The sequence below is a fragment of the Rosa chinensis genome, chromosome 2 (assembly GCF_002994745.2).
Source record: "Rosa chinensis cultivar Old Blush chromosome 2, RchiOBHm-V2, whole genome shotgun sequence".
Lineage (NCBI taxonomy): Eukaryota > Viridiplantae > Streptophyta > Magnoliopsida > Rosales > Rosaceae > Rosa > Rosa chinensis.
The window spans coordinates 31,386,130-31,409,366 of NC_037089.1; the positions used below are offsets into that span (position 1 = coordinate 31,386,130).

The following is a 23,237-nucleotide window of genomic DNA, read 5'->3' on the forward strand; positions in this document are numbered from 1 at the left end:
CTACTTTTGTATGTAGATGACATGCTAATTGCATGCAAGGATATGTCGAAAATTCAAGAGCTTAAGAAGAAATTGGGAGCTGAATTCGACATGAAGGATCTAGGAGCTGCACAAAAGATCCTTGGAATTGAAATAAGGCGGGATAGAAAAGCTGGTAAAATTTGGCTGTCAAAAGAAAAGTACATTTTGAGGGTACTTGAACGCTTCAATATGGATGGAAATAAGGTTGTTTCTATCCCATTAGCTGCACATTATCAGTTAAGTGCAAAGCAAAGGCCATCAAGTCAAAAAGAGATTGATGCGATGAAGGATGTCCCATATGCAAGCACAGTAGGGTGTCTCATGTATGCAATGATCTACACAAGACCAGATTTAGCCCAGCATTGAGTGTTGTCTCTAAGTACATGTCAAATCCGGGTAAGCCCTACTGGGAAGCAGTGAAGTGGATTTTGAGGTATTTAAAAGGGACTAGGCAGCTTGGAATCATGTTTGAGAGAAAACAAGAAGTAGCATGTGTGGCTGGTTTTGTGGACGCAGATTCTTCAAGAGACTTAGATAGAAGGAGGTCCACAACAGGTTATGTTTTTACTTGTGGATGAGGACCTGTAAGCTGGAAATCAAATCTTCAAGTAGTCACAGCTCTATCTACTACTAAGGCAGAATATATGGCATTAACAGAAGCTTCAAAGGAAGCTATTTGGTTGAATAGGCTGGCAAGTGAATTTGGAATTCACCAAGAAGGCGTGGTAGTGAAGAGTGACAGTCAAAGTGCCATTCATTTTGCAAAGAATCAAGTGTTTCATGCAGGACGAAACACATTGATGTTCACTATCACAAGATCAGAGATTGGATAGAATCTGGAAATATCATTCACACAGATGACAATGCTGCTGATTATCTTACCAAGCCCGTTGCAGTAGAGAAGTTCAAGCATTGCTCAAACTTGCTCAGTGTCACAACATGCTGAGTTGTGGTGGAGCACCTCCTCACTTGAGGCGCGTTGAGGCAAGAAGAGTCTTGCCAAGGTGAAGGTTCTTGAAGGTTTTGTTCGGGATTACTTCAAGAAGTTCAAGACAGCCTGAAGGTTGCAGCAATCATTTTTGGTATCAACTCACCAAGGTGGAGATTGTTGTGTGTTTGGCTCGTTGATACAATCTGGAAAATTAGGATGCATAATTCAAATCCAAGTCTAGAAAGGAAAGAGGTTTGCGCGCAGCTTTTCTGTAAGTTCTAGGAAAGTTAGTCTTTCAAGTTTTATTAGGATTTGTAATATAGGCTTTGAAAAGCTTAGTCTATTAGGGTTAGGAATCCTAATCCCATGTTGTATCAACAGCTTCTATGTCCTATAAATAGGAGCTGCAGGGGGTTTTCTAAAAACTAAAACAGAGAGTGCAGAAAGCTAAGAATCAAGGTGATAGAGAGATAAGAACTAGTCTGTGGGGTTTGAAGGATCTACAATAAGTACTTGTAAACACCTAAATTCTTCATAGTGCGGCTGAACCACTATAAAACTATTGTGTTTTGTTTCTGTTTTCAGTTCATCTATTTTCCAACTTTGCTCAAGTAGTAAAACACAAAGGATCCTAAGGGGGATTACACAATAGTTATCACTTATGTAAATGCGATATCGCTTCTGGTCGGTTCTGCTGATACAGCACGATGTTGTCCCTCGCAAACCCTTGCGCTGCCAATTGCGATATAATGAATGTTTTTATCAATATGAATGAATGTCAACGATATGCGATACATATCCACAAATAAAAGAATGTTTTCAACATGAATGAATGTCAACAATACGCGATACGTCGTGATAAATGAATATGCTCAACGCCTGAATGAATGTCAATGCCACGCAACACATCACCACAAATGAATGAATGTTTTTGACATGAATGAATGTCAACGATACGCGACACATTGCTATAATGAATGAATGGACGCCAGTGCTACGCCGCACATCACGGTATCGAAATGAACGAATGAATGTCAATACACGACACGCCGTGATAAGCAAGTACAAAATGCGCTAACGATGGTAAACCATCACCAGATGCGATACTCTTAAAATAATGCTCAACGCTTACAAATGCTCCAACTCCATGAAAGGCGAGTACAGAAATGAAAGGCGATAGCTTAGTGAAAGGCGATACATATTTACTCCAGAATGGCATACAAAGGAACTTTATTACAAAAGCTTTGCGGTTAATAGCCATACACCAATATATCCTTTATACAAATGCGATACACATACTCCATGAAAATGCTACATCTTAATACAAAAGTGATACACCCTAGCACATGAGTGCGAAACACAATAACTATCTTCATCACCCCTCCAACCAAGTCTGATTCTTTGGAATATGAGAAGCTCTGGAAGAAGATCATTGAATTGGAGGATTGACAGGCTAGTCAAGCTCTGGTGGGAAAGACTGGGGGCGGTACTAATCTCCGCCACTCTCTTCCTTATTGCCACCCGATCTTCACAGTTGTAGCCCCGCCGCACCACCAGCAGTCGGTGTCCTTGGGTTTCTCACTTGTATGGAGCCTAAGTTCCCCAAGAGCACAGATAACTCAATCCCCCAAAGGGTGATGAAGCCGAGCCCGTGTGAGATTAGGCTATAAAGCCTATAACCCAAGCATGAGATTAAGCTATAAAGCCCAAAATTCTGGAAAAGCACACTGCCAAATGGAAGAGAGGATTTTAGGAGCAGGAGCACAATAAAAAAACAGGGAGAATGCCATGTTGAAAATATGATCAACTCACCTCCCTCACTCTGCCTATTTATAGGGGAAGGCCACAACCATAAACCTCTCCCAGACGACCAATAGTCACGCTGCTTTAATGACCTACAATAATGGTAAAGCAACCAACCAACAAAGCAGTAAATATATTCAACGCATGGGGGACTATCGCCCCAAAAATAGTCATTCCCAATAAACCTTTCATAGTCCTATGTAAAACGGACATTCCAAAAAGCAAACCAATCTGTCAATGTCCCGACAAAATTCAAAGCATTTACATGTTAAGCAAGCCTATCACTAGCAGAGCAAAAATAGAAAGAGAAATTATGTCTCGTCCTCGACACTATGTGCCTGCTCCCCTACTCGGTCTTGCTCTCCCACTCCGTCTTACCCCCCAACATTCTCGCCAAGCAACTCGCCCTCGGCATCCGCATGAGCTTCCCCTTGTTCACCAACATAGCCACCCTCCGCCTCGCGATCGCCAACCTGGACCGAGACATGCTCCATTGCAATAGCCGGTTCGAGAATCACAATCCCCACGCCACGACCACCACTCGCGACACTGGTTTACAATCTCGCTGCCTTCTTCACCTGCATATCACTGACCATTTTCTCCTAGTCAATCCAGCCAGCAGCGATACCATCGCGGATCTAGTGCAGGGCCCCATTCGAGAAGACCTTATTCATCTTTTCTTTAAAGGGCCCCGACCGGAGATCGTTATCCACCGCTTTATCTGCGCCTTCTCGCTTGGCCTTCTTGAGCTTGTCAACATATGTCTCGGCAGCGGCATGCAATCGAAGTCACTCATCAGCAAAGTCGCTAGCCCGAATCCACTGCTCAGCCAACTCTTTCCTCAGTTGCTCCAATTCTATCTCCCTCTCGCCAGCGTAGCGTTCAACGACCCTCAGGCGGTCAACTTCTCCTTGCAAAGTATCGACATGTCCCTCCAACTCTAAAACTTGATCAAGATAAGGAGCCAAACTCTCCAAGGCGGCACCACAAAGCTCCAACTCGACATTGCGCTCCCGGACCTGCCTCTCCAATTCCTGCAGACGCTCCTCAGACTCGCTAACCCGGGCCCTTATCTACTCTAAAGCCTTCAAGCCAACCTCCGCCCGCTGCAGCTTACCATTCAGGTCCAGGTTGGACTCCCTCAGCAGGGCAACAACACTCTCATCCTCCTATCGACGGGACTCTTCCACTGCGAGTGATCGCTCCAACTCCATCCTTCTCGCGATCCCCTCGTCAATCGCTCGCCTCATATCCTTGCATTCCACCTGGCCTCGGTCCAAAGCATCCTGAAACTCGCTTGCCCGCTCCCTCTCGGCATTCAACTCCCCCTGCAGTCGGACGATCTCCTGATCAAAATAAGAAAGCAACTCGGTGGAGGATTGATAATTCATATTCATAGCCTACATCGCACGCCACACAATCAGAACATTAAAAAAAAAAAAGGGAGCGAAATGATGAAATGAAAATGCAAGGAAATGAAAGCATGCAAAATAGTCGCGATACATACCCTCATCAACCTCTCCTGAGCCTCCCGATACCCGAGGCGAGGATCCCCAATGTAACGCCCTAAGCTGCACCTCACCAGTCTAATCTCGTTACAGTGTCGTGAGTCTCTAAAACATAAACCGAATGCTCAGTTTACATTCTAAAGGACCGCTAGGCATTTCATTTGAAAAACTTTTTCCAAAACACAGCGGAAGCTACCAATATTTTTGACGTGAAAATCCTTGAATCGCTAAATTCAATTTGTGCGTCTAGACTTGAAATGAATGCTGGCTCAGGAGGTACAAACTTCAGGGAATAAGACATTAACTAGGTTTGACACAAGAATAGTTTCACTCGAGTTCCGAGATACAAAGTTTGAGAAATAGATAGCAGCTCCGCGAACTACAACAACTTAATAAACTAAACACATAACCATGGCAATCTGAGCTCCACCACAACTCCACAGTTCATTGCACAAACAAACCATCGATTCCAATCCAAAGTTTCAGTACCAACAACAGATTCTGATTTGCACAGCAAGAACCAAACTTCAATTCTTAAGAGTTCGAATTATACCTTCAAAACCCAACTGCAACCAAACCAAACTCCTTGCTAAAGATACGCAGATGACCCACTGAGGATGTAAACGTGATCTACCTAGCTAGGTGCTATATACCTTGTCTATAGTTGCAGTCGAGGCCGAGACAAGCCAAGGAGAGCCGAGAAAGTCGCCGGCGTCGAGGAACTGTGACAGACCTGCGACGAACCCAGAATGCAAACCATCAAAACTCAATCCAATTTGAAAACTAATTACATAAATGTGTAGAGAATGACGAGAAGGTGAGGTTTCATACCACAAGCAGCCCAGATGGTGGCCATAGTCACCGAAAATTGCAGAACTCGCCGGAGAAGTCTCGAAGCTTCCAGCCGTCGATTCTCTGTTCACAGTCAATGCATGGATGATCAGAGGCTACAGGGAGGTAGGCGACAGGGAGATGAAGACATTGGTGCCCGCGCTCCGTCATGGGGTGGCTGGACGGTGGTGCGACAGCCGGGTTCTCCTTGCGGGTTTCGGGTCGTGTCAGGTCAGAGAACTCTGGTTCTCTCACTCGAGTTTTCTGGATCACTTCTCTAATCCAAGGCTCATTTATAAGCTCCTTTAATTGTTTTTGGACGGCTGAGATCAAGCAATGGCTAATGGATGACCTTGATTGTGCCATTGATTTTCTTTTATTTTCTAAAATCTCAAAACTTCAGAAAATCACTGTAAATAGCTCGGGTATCCGAAAAATCTCCCGAAAATTCCCACAAACTCTTCGTGTCGTGTACTTTATTATTCAACTCTTAGATTGAGGATTTAATCTCACAAAAATTTCTGAAAATATCGTCGAGCACCTTGACGTTTATCGAGATCGTAAAATAATTTCTAGTACAATCTCTACTAGCTCGAGACATTTTTCCGAGGCTTACACCTAGCGTTCACACTACTGTGATCACGATGGCAATTGCTCAAATCAGCAACCATATGCAAAATGGCACCATCTGTGATCCCAACGTCGCCAAGAGTGCGTGCAAGACCCTCAGCAACCTCATCATGAGAACCCCGAGAGCCCCCGCTTGTAGATCTCGAGCGCGCTACACCGCCAACCCGAGCCTTCTTACCTCCACAAGTATCAACACTAACACCCACTGGGGGACTCCCGAGACGAAGCTACGAAGCAACCCTCTTCCTTGACCCAGCTCTATCAGTGCGAGCACAAGTATCTAACACTTATCCACCTCGCTAGCCTGGGCAGGGATCTCTGGCTCAACAACCAGGGCACCCCCAACATCGCCCTCTCCAACCTCCCGTTGCACTTCAGGAGCCTCAGCAACCGGTATCGTATCACCAACGGCTTGGCTAGTCACCTCCGCTTCACCGTTGTCAACAGTAATAATGTCTCGTGACACCGGACCCCCAATGTTGCCACCAAAAACAGCATCCAGCTGCTCCAAAACAGCATCTTGTACCAAGCGAGCCCTTGTACTGGTATCGCTCTGACTCTGTTTAGCTTCCTCAAACAACTCCTTGACGGAGATCTCCACTTCAGCCACTAGCTCCGATGGTTGATTCACGGCGCCACGCCCTACCCCTCCAATCGAGACTCGGGGGGACTGCCTTGCACCATCCTGAATCTCAGGGGACTGGCTCTCCTCAACAAGTGCCTGGGAACGTTGACTAGCCTCTCCCCCACTCCTAAGAATACGTCCCCATCCCAGCACCCCTCTCTTGATGGCCCTAAGCTATATGGCCTTCAGCACCCACCTCCTCCTCGGCTCGCTGGTTGAGGTACTCCAGTACAGTATCTGGAAACCTAAGGTACATCTCATCGGGCAGCAGCATATTCACCCGACGATCAGTCACATGTACCTTCTTATCGAGAAGCTCGATGTCACACTGCTTTGCCTTCTCCGAGTCTCGCAACAACACCCTAATAATGACGTCGGTATCCACCTCAGCGTATGGAGCATCGCTCTTGCTCGCAGCCTCGCTCGGCATATCAGCTACAAAACAAACACAGTGTTAGCGAGATCACAAATGAATGAACGAACAGACATGAAGAATGAAACAACCCCTCACCCGAACGCCTCCCAAGTTCAAACCTCTCGCATATTGGAAGCCTACACAGGCGATAGAACCCCCTTTTCCCCTTGGGGAAGGTGCCGAAAACCCTCGCCACACCCTTCTGCTCTAGCGTGGTCAGGATAGCCTCCTACCTCACTACGATACAAAGACACGTTGTTAGCACACCAATGGCAAAAGAAAATTCACCAAATATGCAATCACGATACTCACAGATAGGCTAGAAACGAGTGGGAACCCGATGCACCATGTCCAGGTTCTACTAGTGACCCCCAACCAGGCAAGGCCTGCCCCTCCAGTGAGCATAAATGTTTGACGGGATGTCCTCGACAATCACACGGCCGCATGCTCTAAAATTTACCCCCCGCTATCTCCAGCAGTCGTCGAAAATTGCATCTTGAACATCGAGTTAAACTCGCCGATACTAGGACATTGTTGCCTGCTGAGTTTCCACAATACCAAAACTCCCATTATTTGCCTCAGCGCATTAGGCGATAGCTGTCCCACGGAGATGTTGAGGCACGACAGCAGGTACTGTAACTCCTCTGGTATCGGGAAAGTCAACCCACACTTGAGGGTGACTAAAGCACTCACCCCCTCTCAAGGGACGTAAAAATACATTGCCCGAAATACCCCAAGTTGCTCTCATATCACCAATCTACTCCTCAGTCATACTCGGACCAGGTTGGTCTATGGACATCTCGCCAAGGAGCAGCCGCCCACGAGGTGAGTGAGGGATCTCCAACACCTCGACATTCTCCATCTCGGCAACCTCGGGGCCCATAACATGCTCGACCCTACTCAAGACTCCACAAGACGAACCATCGCCACCTCCTCGGGAAGTGCCAACGGCACCCCCGTAGGGAGTACCCTCGCCACGTCAGCAAGAAGCACCCTCGCCTCCTCCTGGAGAAGCACCCACGCCACCTCCACGAGAAATGCAGACACCACCACGAGAATCTCCTTCACCTCCACGAGAGGAACCCTCTCGCCTACCTCGACCATGATGCTCCCGCGCCATACTGCGAGCGATACCCACAATTAGTCAATCGCCTCCTATCTATCGCCTACCCCGACCCGCCCCACAAAATTTCAAAATTTAATGACCTAGCCCGGAGCAACAACAGAAAATCCAACTAAACCCAAAATTCACCTTCCCTAAAGCCTAACGAGACCCATAACGACCCAAAACCTACCTGCAAATCACACCTCCAGCAAACGACTCCTCAACGAAACTCACACTACCACACAAATGTTCTCAGAAAGAAACCCAAAAAAGTTAAGAAACAGTGTACCTGTTCACTCCTTCAACCGGAAAACAAAGACAACAAAGCCGACAACCCGGAATTCCGACCACCAAACGAAAGATTCAAGCTTTCAGAACACTAAAGGCTCTAACTTTACTCACCTCTTATCTCAATCTCCCACGAAAACATAGGAACAGTAACCGCCCCCATCTCCCTCCTCTGTCCATATATAGGGACCTTGAGAGTACAGGGACCGTTGGACGTGCAAGGATGACGACACCAGATCTCACCACGTGTCCGACATCTCTGAGTTTTACAAAGGTCATGCGCCATCGCCTCGACTCCTTACCACTATGCCATTATTACATGTTACGGACTCTAGTACACTGGACTTCCCGCACACGAAAAACGAATGACGATAGCACACGTGTCAGCAGGGCATAGCGTATGAGCCAAAAGACGCATCAAACCCTACCACTGATTCGCGATAGCAACACAATGATGATTGCGAGAACGATCTCCTCACCCCAGCCAAGACTCCTCTTAAGTGAGGACTTGGGGGACTGGGGGTAATGGTTGTACGGAAGCCACGTGGCATGAACTCGCTGTTGTGGACATCATTGACTAGAAAAATATGTGCAAAAATGATATCTCCTACTCCCAAGTATAGGAGGTCAAGTTTTAGTAACGGGGAAAAATAAGAGTATCGTACCCAAGGGATTGAGTAACTCTACCCTAACTACATTACCGCGAAAATAAAACCTAGAAAACACATGTGAGTCTATCTTTTTACAAATTAATAGTCTCAGCCCTTTGGAAGCCAAAACTATCAATAATGATATTTATAATGGTAAAGTGGTGTATCGGCTTTGTTGATTTTAATTTCTATAAAGTAAAATAAGTTGCACAAAAATAAATTAAGCTAATAAAAACAAAATAAAATAGAGACTTTGACCAATGAGATAAATAGGAGCATAGGTTTTTGCACCTAGCCTCCCTCATGCATATAATGTAAATCCATTTTCTAATAACAACATGCTTTGATAAATTCCCCCTCGGTTTTTGCTAGAGAAACCGAGATACCAACTAATCATGCAACCTAACCATGTCGCTAGAGCAAAGCTAGATCACACAACCTTAGTCCCATTTACATTCGCTAAAACATAAAAGGGCTTTGATGTCGTAAAGCCTAAGGCCTCTCGACTCTTAAACTCACGACACCAAGCATTAATTTTAAGGTAGGTAAGAAACCCAAGCAATCTAGTTCTTCCTGTAAGAATAAGCTAGACCACCACCCTATTAGCTACACATGCTTCTCGATTACAAAAGATTGTCAAGCTTAAGTTTCCGATTTCATTAATTCCTACAATATGCTTCTAGGTGACAAATCCAAAAACATATGTAAGAAAGCATTAAAGTAAAGTAGCTAAAGGATTCAAAACATGTATATTCATCAAAAACATGGCATCACATTGTTTTATACATAAGTTTGCCCTAGCCCCAAATTTATTCTACTCACAACCCATAACTACATAAACTAAAGCCATAAACTTGTAAAGCATGAAGTAAAGAGAGAGAAGAATAGAGAAAGGAAGGAATACCAAGCCCTAGCCCCAAATTTATTCTACTCACAACCCATAACTACATAAACTAAAGCCATAAACTTGTAAAGCATGAAGTAAAGAGAGAGAAGAATAGAGAAAGGAAGGAATACCCACTGGTTGGATTCCAAAAAGAACCAAACCGTACCTCTAAGAACACTTTCTATCCTCCAAGATGCAAAACAAAGTGAGAAATGCCTCCTAGTATGGTATCTTTGGTTTCTAATAAGAGAAAGGAACCAAAAACACCATACAATTCCACAAAATCTCTTAAAACTAGGATGAACAAGGCTTGAATATATGAAACTAGAATTGTGATTGATCAAAAGTGTATAGATACTTCAGTTTTGGTAAGGAAAAACCAAGAACCCAAGAAGCTATACACCTATCTGTACGCAAAGCTAGGAAACTATGAACTAAAACTCAAAACTAGAGAGAAACTATGCTAGAACTAGATAAAGGAAAGATTCTGGTGTTGCAAAATGAGAGACTAGAATGATGAACAGTTTTGGGGAGAGAGAATGAGCTATTTAAAGGCCAAGGCAATTCAAATCAAGGGTAGAGATTAAAAGGAATGAAGGGTTAGATGTGATTTACAAATGTGTAAGCACAAAATGTGGATCAAGTTTTTAACTCTACATAGAAATGACCTAGAAAGCCCATAGATATTTTGGTGGAGGAGAAAAAGTAAGGGTAGAAGGGTCATAGTGTAGAGGAACAAGGTAATAAATAGGAGAGAAAGGTGTAAGGTGTAAGAATTAGATCACTTGTCATTTTTCAACTTTTGAATTTCAAAATAACCTAGACCTAAAGTCTTCCCACCTAAAGTCTCTTACCTTAATCAGCTTTTTCCTGTCCTCCACCCATGTTCTTGGCCGGCCAACTCAGCTGGAAAAGTCCGGAATCCGGCGTTGACCACCGTTGACCTATTTCTTTGTCCTATTGTGCATTTTCTTCTCCTTTCTTCCTTCAATTGAATCTCCACCGAAGGTTCCGAATTGACCTTTGACTTCTTCATACCAAATGTTCCTCCATGAGTGTAGATCATCCAGGTAAATTTCAGAGCTTTGTTCGCCGTGGTTTGGCCAGAAATGCTACCGGAATACGTACAGGTCCAGTTTTGCAGTTTTCGTCTTTTAATTAGAAATTTGTGCCTATCTTTTGAAGCCTTCCACTCCGAACTAGCTCTTTCACTCTTCATAATAAATTATCGTTAGGATATCTAGAATGGATCTGGAAAGTTTCAGCTCATTTGAAGTTCACTTGGTTGGCCTGCCGCTACTCCTTCCTAGCCTAGCTCGGTTTCTCCTAGCCGGAGTAGGAAAATGTGCTAAAGTTGACTTTTTAGTGCATTTCCAAGCTTCTCCATCATTTCCTAGCATGATAAGGAAAACATAATAAATATATATAAATAAACCCAAAAATTAAGCAAAAGTGAAAGATTAGGGGAATAATTAGTAGGTAATTATGGACCTAACACTCGCCTTGCACTTCCGATACTTCTACCAAAAACAAACTCCCCACCCAAGAGAACTCTTGACCGGGGACTTGAGGGACTTGTTGGTATGCATATACCTCCCAGGCACAAGTATCGGAAGCACAAGACTAGTATCGCCAATGTAGAAGTAAATGAAGCTCCCAACCAAGGGTCCCGATACCCCTCGGGGCGATATTGGGAACCCCAAACGTCTCACACCGAAAGAAACGGAACCAGGTTCCCACAAATCTGCTACATTAAGGGCATCTCCAACAACCTAAAGAGGTAACTGTTTACTATCACTTTCCATTATCCTTATCTTATAACAATACTGACTTAGGCATCGGAGCGTTGAAAGTCAGCACACCCGGTCTTCCCTCTGACCTTCGTTTGTTTTACAGATAAGCGAGACAGATAACGGTAGTAGCAGACCAAAACATCTCGTGATTTAGCTAGATCAGACGCCTATCGAGACATCTGAAACATTGGTGGTGAAATTCTAGCTTCAATCTTTGTTGTTCCTCTCTAGATTCCATAGATTTTAGTCAAAACAATTTTGTTGGGGAAATCCCAAGAGGGATAGGCAAACTGAAAGAAAATCAGTATCTTAATTTCTCTAGGAACAAGCTGACAGGTCCAATACCTGTGGAATTCAGATACATGGCGAGCCTCACAACTTTGGATCTCTCCTATAACAATTTCATTGGTAGGATCCCAACCAGAGGTCAGTTTGTTGAGTTCGAATTTGATGGAAATCCACATTTGCGTTCACCGAGAAATGTTTCAGCCATCATCGCTGGACTCACTGTAGGCTCTGGAGCTCTGCTAGCTATGCTACTCATGTTGCTTATCGTACGTGTAAGGATCAGGGTTTATAGGAAGAGAAAGATCAGAGAGATTGAGAAAAGTGGCTCTTGGAAGCTCACAGTTTTCCAAGTACAGATTGATCTCAATATAGAGGACATTATAGGCAGGGGCGGTACTGGAGTTGTCTACTGGGGGACAATGCCAAACGGTGATTATGTGGCCATCAAAAGGTTGCAGAGGGATCATGGATTTTCGGCTGAAATAAAAACTTTGGGACAAATCAAGCACCGGAATATAGTGTCATTGTTGGGGTACATGTCGAAAAAGGACACTAATTTGTTGATGTATGAGTACATGCCTAATGGTAGCTTGGGAGAACTGTTGCATGGGTCTAATGGAGGGAATTTGGAGTGGGAAATGAGATACAAGATTGTCGTGGATGCAGCAATGGGATTGTGTTATCTCCACCATGATTACTCGCCTCTGATTATACACAGGGGATGTAAAGTCTAATAACATCTTGCTGGACTCTAATTTTGAAGCTCATATTGCTGATTTCGGACTTGCCAAGTACTTTGCATGTCTTCGCTTGCTGGTACCTTTGGTTACATTGCCCCAGGTGCGTAATCTCATTCATCTAGGCTAATGTCACCAGCACTACCATAAAGTCATCAGTTCTCTTGCTCTTTTTGAGATTATAACAAACCAACCATGTAAAATTCAATCATAATGCTGAAGCACTTTGCCTGTGTTTGCTGTGATGGTATGATCGAACAGAGTACGGTCGCACAATGAAAGTGGATGAGAAAATCGATGTGTACAGCTTTGGTGTGGTTCTGCTGGAACTAGTAACAGGGAGGAAACCAGTGGTAGAACTAGAGGAAGAAGCTGTGAACATAGTAAGTTGGGTGAGAAAAACCGCATCACAAATTCCTCAGCAATCCACTACATCATCTGTAGTTAAAGTTGTGGACTCCAGGCTCAGTAGGTTCCCATTTGCAAGTGTCGAGCATGTGTTCAAGATAGCAATGATGTGTATCGAGAATCACAGCTCTGCAAGACCTACAATGAGGGAAGTTGTCTACTTCCACACTAATCTTCCTTGTTCTGCTCCAGGCACAAACCCTTAGAGATGTTGTTTGCTATGCACATTAAGTATTGACTAAAACATATAGTGCAGATATAGCCTGCAACATATCTGGTGCAAACACCAGCAATTTGCGTGTGGCTTTGAAGACTGTATAATAACAATAGAGGCTAGCATGCAGTTGATATGCTTTGTTTTCCATCTTCTACTTTCTTCTAGAAGGGCTGCTAGTATATTTACACTTAAGAGCATGATTTTTCATAGATATGAAACCAAGTGATTCCTCATAAAAGCACATATTGCTTGCTTACTTTGATCACCTTCCTTATTTCTCAACAAAAGATGCCTGTTGAAATAACTATATCTCATTTATAAATAGAAACATTGTCTACTGCAGCAATGAATGTAGCCTACAAATCTCCAATAATGATGAAAATCCGCCTTGAAGTGTATAACAATGAACTGAACCTTGTGGCTTAAATCAAATTTTCTTCTGCTCTCTCTAATATGAAGATATTGCCTTTGTCATCCCTTCCTATCCTCAAGGTATCATCAACGTATCTGTAGTGATTCAATTAAGGAAAACAAAACACAATCTGCAGAGAATAAAAATAACAGATCATTAAATAATTTAGGATACGTGATCTCGAGCCAACCATCTGGATTGAAGATTCCAAGCAGAATATCATAATTTTTCCGAAACACGTTCATCAACTGTTGCATTTCCAAAGACAAACATATATTTAGAGCCAAACTACACCCCATTATGGAACTGGTCGTGTGTGTACACACTTCCATGATAGTTCTTTCTTCCTCAACTCAAAAATGCATTCTCTGTGCTTCGTTTTGCTTTTTCACTCGTAGCCGTGTATTACAAATCCAAAGTTCAAAATATTGATCCCACACATACACTCAAAAGTATTATGATCTCACCACTCTTTTGCTTAGAAAGCTCATTTATAATAAAAACCAGAAGAGAGCAGAGGATTCAAGTTTCAGAAAGGATATACCAATTATCTGATATGCATGCCGTAATATAATGTCAAATACCTGAACTGGAGTGATTGTAGAGTTTTCATAGCTGATGTCAACTCTCTGTAAAAATTGAAAATAGAAACCTTTAAGAACTTGTAGCTGTAATCCAACTAAAAAGTAAAGAAATGTTACATAGGTGAGCAAAAAGGTAGATCCAGTGCTTTAACTGATTTGGATGCTTTTTTGAAGGAGGCCACAATTGTTAGCCGTCCATTAAAGAGATTCAATCCTCTCACATCGAACTTGATCACATTGACTGCTTTGCCCTCCGTTTTGCCATATCATGCACCAAATGCCCAGTTGTAAAACACAAACCAAATCACCATACAGTTCACGGGAATATAGAATATAATTTGTATACTGGCAAATTTGATATCCAAAGGCTTAATTATTTAAAAAAGTTTTCAACATTTGATCAGAGATCTTTCTACCTTAGCAATATCAATATTCTGGTAGAAATCTCCCAATGAGATGAAGTCCCTCAATCCTAGCTTTGTTCTTCTTGAGCCTAAAATTGTTATTGTGCTATACACAAGTTTCCAGCAGCCACCCACCTTCCAATTATAGAAAATGTATCAAACTTTCCCAAATAAAACTTATAACCAACAGTCACAAGACAACTTGAAGGATCAAAGATGGAATATACCTTTTCTAAATTCACAGTAGGATCTGGAGTTGGATTCTTAGACTCCAGCTGCTTAACCAGACCTTCAATCTCAGATTTCTTTGCAGATGGGACTCCAAATATCCCTCTATTAATACCTTTAAGTACAATCAGTAGCAAACCATGTCAGTCTCAATTTCAAATTGTTCATCAAAGAAAATGTATAGATGTTGGACTAAGCTGGAATGGAAATGAATATGAACACATACCTTGGAGTGCCTGGTGAAGCTCAGTTTTTATCTGGGTGGGTGTCTCATCCCCAACTAGGCCAGAGGTTTGTTCTGCAACTTTGACTCTGTAAATGGGCCTAAACCCAGGTGGGCACTCACCAAATCTTAAGCTTTGAGTCTTTTGATGAGTGGTTGAGGGTGAAGTGGGAGTTATCACCATGTTTGTGGTTCTGAGCATTGGAGGAATGTTAGCATGGAAAGCCGGGATTGGTGGTTGGACAAGCATAGTGGCCATGATGAATACTGCAAATTACTAGCACAGGATGTTCTTCTCTTATTAGCTCCTGGACTAATGATGCCAGAGCAGCTCAATTCGAATTGGAGGAAGCAGAATAGTTAATTTGGTGCATCAACTATCTAGTATCTACCAGACCAAAGAAAAAGAACAATTTGATCATTTGATGTAATTTGATGACAGGTCTGTTTTTGTTTGTCCTCTTATATACTTTAATCCATTTTAGTTTTCTTTGGCAGCAATTACTGTAGAGCATGTGACTTCATATTTTGAGATTGATTTGCAGCTGGGACTCTGAAAGTGGGATGAATAATATTGTATTCTTCCATTTCTCTATTATTTTCAGGCTTCAATTTATATGAAGATATTGGCATACATGTGGTTGTGGTTTTTTTTTTTTTTTTGGAGAATTGTGGTTGAGAGAGAGAGAAACTTCTATAATTGAAGAATTTGAGGTGTGGCATACTTTTTTTTTTTTTGGATATGTCAAGAGAAAGCTCTTGTAGATAGATGTCTTTCACAAATTTTCAGGTGCCAGTAGAGTGGTCTCATTAAACTTTTTTCAAATAATTCACTTGAGCTAAATTCTAGCACTCGAAGGATACCATGCCGATATAACAATGCTTAGGCCATCTCCAGGAAGAAATGAGTATATTGGGGTCAGGGCTATAATTTAGCTTTAAAAATATTATTTTTTATTCATGAAATAGTTAACCATCTCCAGTAAGGTATAACTAAAATTTAGGCATTTCAAATATTTTATGATTTTAAATTATGCTTTTTAAATTTATCATTTTATTTAATTACAATAATATTTTAATTTAGACCAAATTAATTTTTGAGACTAAAAGTTTTTTTTTTTTTTAAGGTGTACGTTTAGATGAGGTATCTATGTGGTATTTTTGATAACATTTTCGAATACGATATTTAGGTGTTACGTGCCTTTTCACAAGTAAATCTCTAAATTTCCACTTAGATATAGTGTCTATTAGGATTACATGAGAGAATTATGGTTTCCTTTTTGCCATCTGGCTTAGTTTATATTTTCTGGTACAGTTAGTTAATTACGTTTGTTAACTAGCTAATTAGACTAATGCATGTTAGGCTGCGTTATGGCCTGCAACTCATCTACATGTGGCACTCATTTAATGTTGCTTCCCTTGTATAAATAGATAACTAGTCTCAGCTCTAGGGTTGTAACGAATACTATCATATTTTGTCAATCTGCAATATATTTCTAATTTTTCATAATTTTCATATTATCTACAACACTATCATGGCATCAGGAGCCAGTTTCGTTTTAGATCAATCCATGCTTCCAGCAGCGTAATATCTATGTTATAGAAATCAAGGTCTTAATTTTCTAAGCTAAATCTTTTATTCTACATCTGTTCATCTAGATCTAAAAGTTGTATTCATACTTTTGTTGAAATCTATTATAGTGAGTTGCTATCACTCTTTATATTGAAGATATGTTACTATGCTATTCTTGTCATCTACTGTTTGAAGTGATTTTTCAAAGAAGGTTGATGTCATGCTGTTAATCAAGTATTTTTGTTACATTTGTTAATTTACTGCTGAAGAAGTGTTGAAGATCTGCTCTTTCACTGTTATTCCTTTGGTGCCTAGTATACTGTCTTTGTTCAAGAAGAACTGTGCTCAGCTCACTTGCGTTTAAGTCTAGTTTAATTATCACTGAAGAAATGACCACTCCTAGTCCTACTCAACCTGGTGGCTCATCTACCACAACTCATACCACAGTTTTTCTCCCTAATGTTTTACTTGATGAAAACAACTACCCAACTTGGTTGTTCATAATGGAATCATTCTTAAGGGGTCAAAATCTGTATGGATTTGTGGATGGGTCCTTTCCTTGCCCTCCACAGTTTGCTAATACTGCTGATAAGACTGCTAACACCATATCGGTAAACTACATAAGCTAGAAAACACAGGATCAGAGTGTCATGAATATGATTGGACAAACCCTTAGCTCTGTTGCTATGACCTGTGATGTTGGTAGCAAGTCAGCAAAACAACTATGGGAGAATCTAAGGCTTAAATTTACAGCTCCAAATAGGCAAAACATCATACAACTGAAGTCTAACTTACAAAGCTTAAGAAAAGGTGCAGATGATATTGAAACGTACCTGGATAAGATCAAAGTGGCTAGAGATACTCTTGAGACTGTGGGAGTGCACATTGATGATGAAGACATAGTTGTTACTGTCTTAAGGGGTCTTCCTGCTAAATTTGCAGCCATCAAAACTGTGATTAGGGCTTAGTTTGTTAGCTATACCTTGGGGGAACTCAAGACACTCTTGAAAGCAGCTGAATTTGACATTGATAATGAGAGTCAATCCTCCACACCTCTCACAGTAAAGGTGGCACACAGCAATCTGTCTCAGGTACCAACTGGTACTTACTCTCAATCTGTGGTATCAAATTCTACATGTGCTAATGCTCATGTTGCAATAGCCACTCCATCACAAACTCACATTGCTGGGACATCAATGAATCCAACTATTCATACTCCTCATGTTCCTCCTGGTTTCTCCTCTATCAGCACACCTGTGCAGAGCTTTATTCCAACTATTCAGCCTCAGATACAAACTGTTCAACCTCAAGTTTAGGCTATGCTTCCATCTTCACCAATGCAAACTAGACTTCAAACCATTCCATTACCTACTTATTAGCCATATGTCCCCATTCCTGCAATTCCATATGGTTTCAATCCCATGCACACTTTTGCCAACAATGATGCATCCACTCAATTCATTGGTGGGAGAGTAAATCCTAGACCTAACTTCAATGGTGCTGATAAGCTGAAGACAAGCGCGCAATTTAACCCTGCAAAAATGTAGTTGTTAGTATAAAATAAGTAGGGATCATTATAGCCGGGGATTGAGGGTACACCTGTAATTGTAAAAACAAATAAAGAATTAATACAAGTATAAAATATGATTTACAAAAATAAAACAAAGAATAGAAATATATACAGATAAACACAAATTAGGGGGTTTTAGGATTATTAAATAAAAAATTAAAATAAATAAATATAAATAAAAATGTAAAAACGTATATACAAGGGTGGAACGCAAGGAACAAAGATCAAAACCACATCCATATGCAAGAAATCCATTTACAATTCCTATAGTTGATTTTCTATGTCATGAGAAAGAAGTTGACCATGTGAAACGTTAAAAAACAAACGATTTCCCATTTTTTACTTTCCTTCAATATTTAATCTAAGTGAAAGCACCTAAATTAAACCTATTGAACATGCAATCATAGTCTAGAAAGCTAGCTACTCAAGAATACATTCAATGCATGAAGAACAAAGAAAGGATGTCAACCAAAGTGCACAACCTAGTATGAAAAAGTTCATCTATTTGCAATTCTCCTTAATTGATTTCAACTTTTGTCCAAAGCCTTTACTACTTATGATTTAGGTTCACAAAACTATTAGGTGAATTGTTTACCTAAATCTAGCACCAATTACATGCATATATCCTAAGTTGGCCACCAAAGAACATAAACATATAAAAGTTTTCTGTAATTCAAAATCAATTAAGCAATCTCACATAAGCAACATAGAAATCAACATAAAGAAATTGCAACTTTATTTCAAACATATAAACGGGCTTTAAACTTTGTCCTTAACGTCATGTTAACTAGAATTCATAACTCTACAAATCAAACAAAGTAAAACAAAAGAAAGTATGAACTACACCGTGAAAGATAGATGACAAAGCCTTGAGATGAAGAACTTGAAGATCCTTGAAAGCAAGCAATCTTCTAGGGATGACACAAGGGTGGATGGTGGCTAGGATCTTGATGTATTGCATGACTTCTTCTCCTCCTTGGTTGAGTCGCAAAATTTTTGAAGACTAGAGAATAGAGAGAGAGAGAGAGAGCTTAAGACGTTATGGAGGATTTTCTGAATGAGAATGTGTGTTGAAAACGTCTAGCATAGGGGGTTTATATAGGGGAAGGCCAAGCATACTCCAACCTTCATGAATCTTTTATTTAATTTCTCAAATAATTATCCGATAATGCCACGCAGCTTCGACCAATCACGTAGCGCCACGTTAGCTGTGTTGTGTCATCCAACCAACCAAAAACCTCCAAAATAAATCCCTAATATTTGTTGCCGAATTTTCAAGGATTATTTCTGATTTTATTCATAAATTTCGGCCAAAATATCTTGAATTGAGGAATGAATCTGGACTTGTTTTGAGCCTTTTCTCTTTCCACCATCCTTTAAAACTCTCCCAAGATTTTCTCAATGTAATCTCCTTGATTTTCACATTATCTCCATCATTTCCCATGGAAAAAATTAGACTTATTCTCCCAAAATATCTCCAACGTCATCTTCTTTGATCCTCTCTTTATTTTAACGGCAATAAGGGATTTTATTCTCCAAAAATCCCTCTTTTTACGTCCAACAACCCAAATTGATTAGGCTTTCACCATTTTGCCGAAATCCACATTAATCTAGAAGATTCTTGGGCCTCCTTATGTCATCTTCAAACCATAAGGTCTCCTAGTGCCTCCAGGAATCTTCTCCCAACGCCATTTTTCTTCATTTTTTTCAATCATGCTTCCTGGTTGGCTCGATCAGGAGTCTAGCTTGACAAAGTTTCCTCTTCTGAACAAGATTTCCTGGTTGAATTAGGATTTCCTGGCTGGACCAGGAAAACTTCATTTCTTTTTTTCAGCTCATTTTAGATTCATTTGCTCCATGGGACCTAAAAATAGAAACTTTTATTAAAATTACTAAAAATAGAAACTTTCTAAAAAATAGAAACTTTCCTAAAGAAGAAGGATTTATTTAAGGAAATAACTAAGTAAATATGAGGAAATAACATTTACAACGTCGCATTAAAATGCTCCTATCAGGTGCAGGAAGGGGCTTTAATGGGGGAAATAGGAATTTTGGTGGAATGCAAAACATTAATCCTACTAATGCATTTACTAGTGGTTTCAATAAAGGAACTAACGATGTTGGTTTCAACAATGGTGGCAACAATTCTCTCACTTGTCAAATATGCAATAGAGTTGGACATGGTGCAAGGACCTACAACATGAACTTTGGAAACAATGGAGGATGCATCTACTGTGGCAAGAAGAATCATACTATTGAAAGGTGTTACTACATCATTGGATTCCCTAACCAATAATAAAATAACAACAATGAGGCTACTGCTATGCTTGCTGCTACCAACAATGCACCATAGTTTTGGCTTGCTGATACTGGAGCCACCAACACATGACAAGTGCACCTCAACTTCTCAACAACCTCACTCCTTACAATGCTACAAATACAGTGCAAATTAGTAATTGATCCTAGCTACCTATCACTCACACTGGTAACACAATTCTAGGTTTGCTCAAACTAAACAATGTGTTACTCATAACTCAACTAGCTACCCATGCATCTTCTATCTATTTATCAACTGTGTAAACAAAATAATTGTTTAGTATGGTTTGATGAATTTATGTGTGTTATACAAGACAAGGTGTTGGGTATAATTCTCTACAAGGGACTAAGTAAGTAAGGGTTGTATCCCATTCCTTTTGATTTGCCTCTCATCAATCATTCTGCAAAGAAATCTACAGCAGCTTTGGCATCTTCTTCAACACAGGCTACTGATTTTGTTAGAAAACTTGTCAAGCACTCACTTTGGCATCAAAGGTTTGGGCACCTCTCAAATGAAGTAGTTAGAGCAATGCTGAATAAGTTGTAATATCCATAATGTAGGTGACACAGAACAAGCCATTTGTGAACCTTGTCTTTTGGGAAAGTTTAAGAAATTGTCTTTTCCTAAATCATAGAACAGAAGTCAAGTTCCTTTTGAGCTAGTTCACTTTGTATGTGTGGGGACCTACTCCTTATATTTCCACAAATGGATTTAGGTACTTTGTTATGTTTGTTGATGACTGTACCAAGTTTACCTAGATATTTCCTATGAGAAATAAAAATGAAGTTCTCAGCTACTTTAAATCCTTGTGTGCTCTTGTTTCAACTCAATTCTCTGTTAAAGTTAAATGCCTTAGAAGTGATGATGGAGGTGAGTATATGAGTTTGAAATTCAAGGAGTTTATGCAAAGAAATGGTATCACTCATCAATTTCATGTCCTTATACTCCAGAGCAAAATGGAGTTTCTAAGAGGAAAAACAGACACATTAGAAAATCTACTGTCACACTCTTATAGTATGCTTCTCTTCCCTCTAATTTTGGTATCAATATGCTTATGCAATTGCCACTTTTCTGATCAACAAGATGCCAACCCCCATATTGGATATGCAATCACCTTATGAAAGACTCTATCATTCTGTACCAGCAGTGAACTTACCTAGGGTGTTTGGCTGCACATCTTATCCTCTCCTGTTGAACAAAAGCAATAAGCTTCAACATAAAACAGTGAGATGTGTCTTTTTAGGTTTTGCTACAGGTTACAAAGGATACATTTGCTATTGTCCTGCAACAAGAAAATACATCATTTCTAGGCATGTGTTCTTTGAGGAAGCCAGCTTCCCATATGCATCTACTAAGGTTAAGCCTATCACTTAGTAGCTCAACACAAGTCAATTAGGATCACAATCTGTTATGCCTTGCTTCACTCAGCTTTCCACTCAGTCCCTTATGCCAACATCCTTGTCGATCACACACTTCTACTCCTGCAACTACTTCAGGTCAGTCTCTTACCCCAAATATATATTAGTGTTAAACATCAGGAAAACACAGTTACTTCTAATGTTGAAAATAACTTAGCTAATCACACTGATGTTTTACCTAATGTCTCCACTAATGTTTTTCCTTCTGAGAGCAATGATGATACTGAAATTGCAATTAGTCATTCTGAAGAGAATCAGTTCAAACAATTTGTTGATAATGAACCTACAATATCAATATCACCTAGTAACACCATTCCAGGTTCCGGCCATGCCTTTGATTCATATGTTAATACTTAGATTCACTTTGAGGAGTCTAATGGCACTCTATTAGTTCAAACTTAACCAGATTCTGGTTCCATTTCAATAATTCTGCACTATGCTCCATCTAGAACCTCTATTCAAATCTTTGATGAAAATATATTGCATCTAGTTGTTGGCTTATCTCCTGCTCCTGATAATGCTCACTCCATGCTCACTAGAAGTAAAAGAGGCATAATAAAAAAGAAACGCCTTTTGTCTATTAAGTCGACCTCAACTTGTGATCTTGCAAATTTTGAACCTTCCTCCTACAAGGTTGCTCTCATGATACCAGTTTGGAAACAGGCTATGCAAGAAGAGTATGATGCCTTAGTGAAGCAAAAAACATGGTCTCTTGTCCCTCTGCCTCTTAACAAAAATCTGGTCACTTGTAAGTGGCTATTCAAAATCAAAAGAAATGTTGATGGTACTATGGCTAGGCACAAGGCCAGGCTTATGCTAGGGGTTTCAGTCAAGAATATGGCATTGATTATGATGAAACCTTTTCAGCAGTGGTAAGACACACCACAGTTAGGCTAATTTTAGCTTTTGCAGCCTTCTCAGGATGGAAATTGCATCAGTTGGATGTGAAAAATGCTTTCTTGCATGGCCTGCTCACTGAAGAGGTTTATATGTCCCAACCTGGTGGTTTTGAGAATGCTCCTTCATCCTATGTTTGCAAACTACATAAGTCTCTCTATGATCTCAAGCAAACTCCAAGAGCCTAGAATGAGAGATTTACTACATTTTTGCCCACTCTTGGCTTCCACTCATCACATGTTGATCCAAGTTTATTTGTTAAAGTCACTGGCAGCTCAATGGCATATCTATTATTGTATGTTGATGATATTATCATCACTGGTAATAGTGAAGACCTAATTGCATAAATCAAAGTTGCATTGTAGATGGAGTTTGACATGAAGGACCTAGGTCAGTTGCATTTCTTCTTAGGACTTGAAATACATTACTTGAAGAATGGTGGCATTTTTGTATCACAACATAAATATGCAACTGA

General features: G+C 40.7%; 1 protein-coding gene and 1 pseudogene across 2 annotated transcripts; one reads left to right on the forward strand and one right to left on the reverse strand.

The window, feature by feature from the left end:
- Positions 1-11,848: 11,848 nt before the first annotated feature.
- Positions 11,849-12,896, forward strand: LOC121051225 (annotated as a pseudogene).
- Positions 12,897-13,167: 271 nt separating this feature from the next.
- On the reverse strand, positions 13,168-15,512 carry LOC112190832 (fibrillin-5, chloroplastic). Of its 2 annotated transcripts, XM_024330333.2 has the most exons (7): positions 14,991-15,489; positions 14,764-14,879; positions 14,549-14,671; positions 14,285-14,383; positions 14,133-14,177; positions 13,723-13,796; positions 13,168-13,643 (listed from the first exon to the last, which is right to left on the reverse strand). In XM_024330333.2, exons 1-7 carry the CDS (start codon positions 15,244-15,246, stop codon positions 13,559-13,561), a joined length of 798 nt encoding a protein of 265 aa, XP_024186101.1. In that variant the 5' UTR covers positions 15,247-15,489; the 3' UTR covers positions 13,168-13,558. The 2 variants fall into 2 exon arrangements, with proteins under 2 accessions (XP_024186101.1, XP_024186103.1); XM_024330335.2 differs by lacking the exon at positions 13,723-13,796 and having other exon boundaries at positions 13,168-13,678; positions 14,991-15,512.
- Between the last annotated feature and the right edge of the window lie 7,725 nt (positions 15,513-23,237).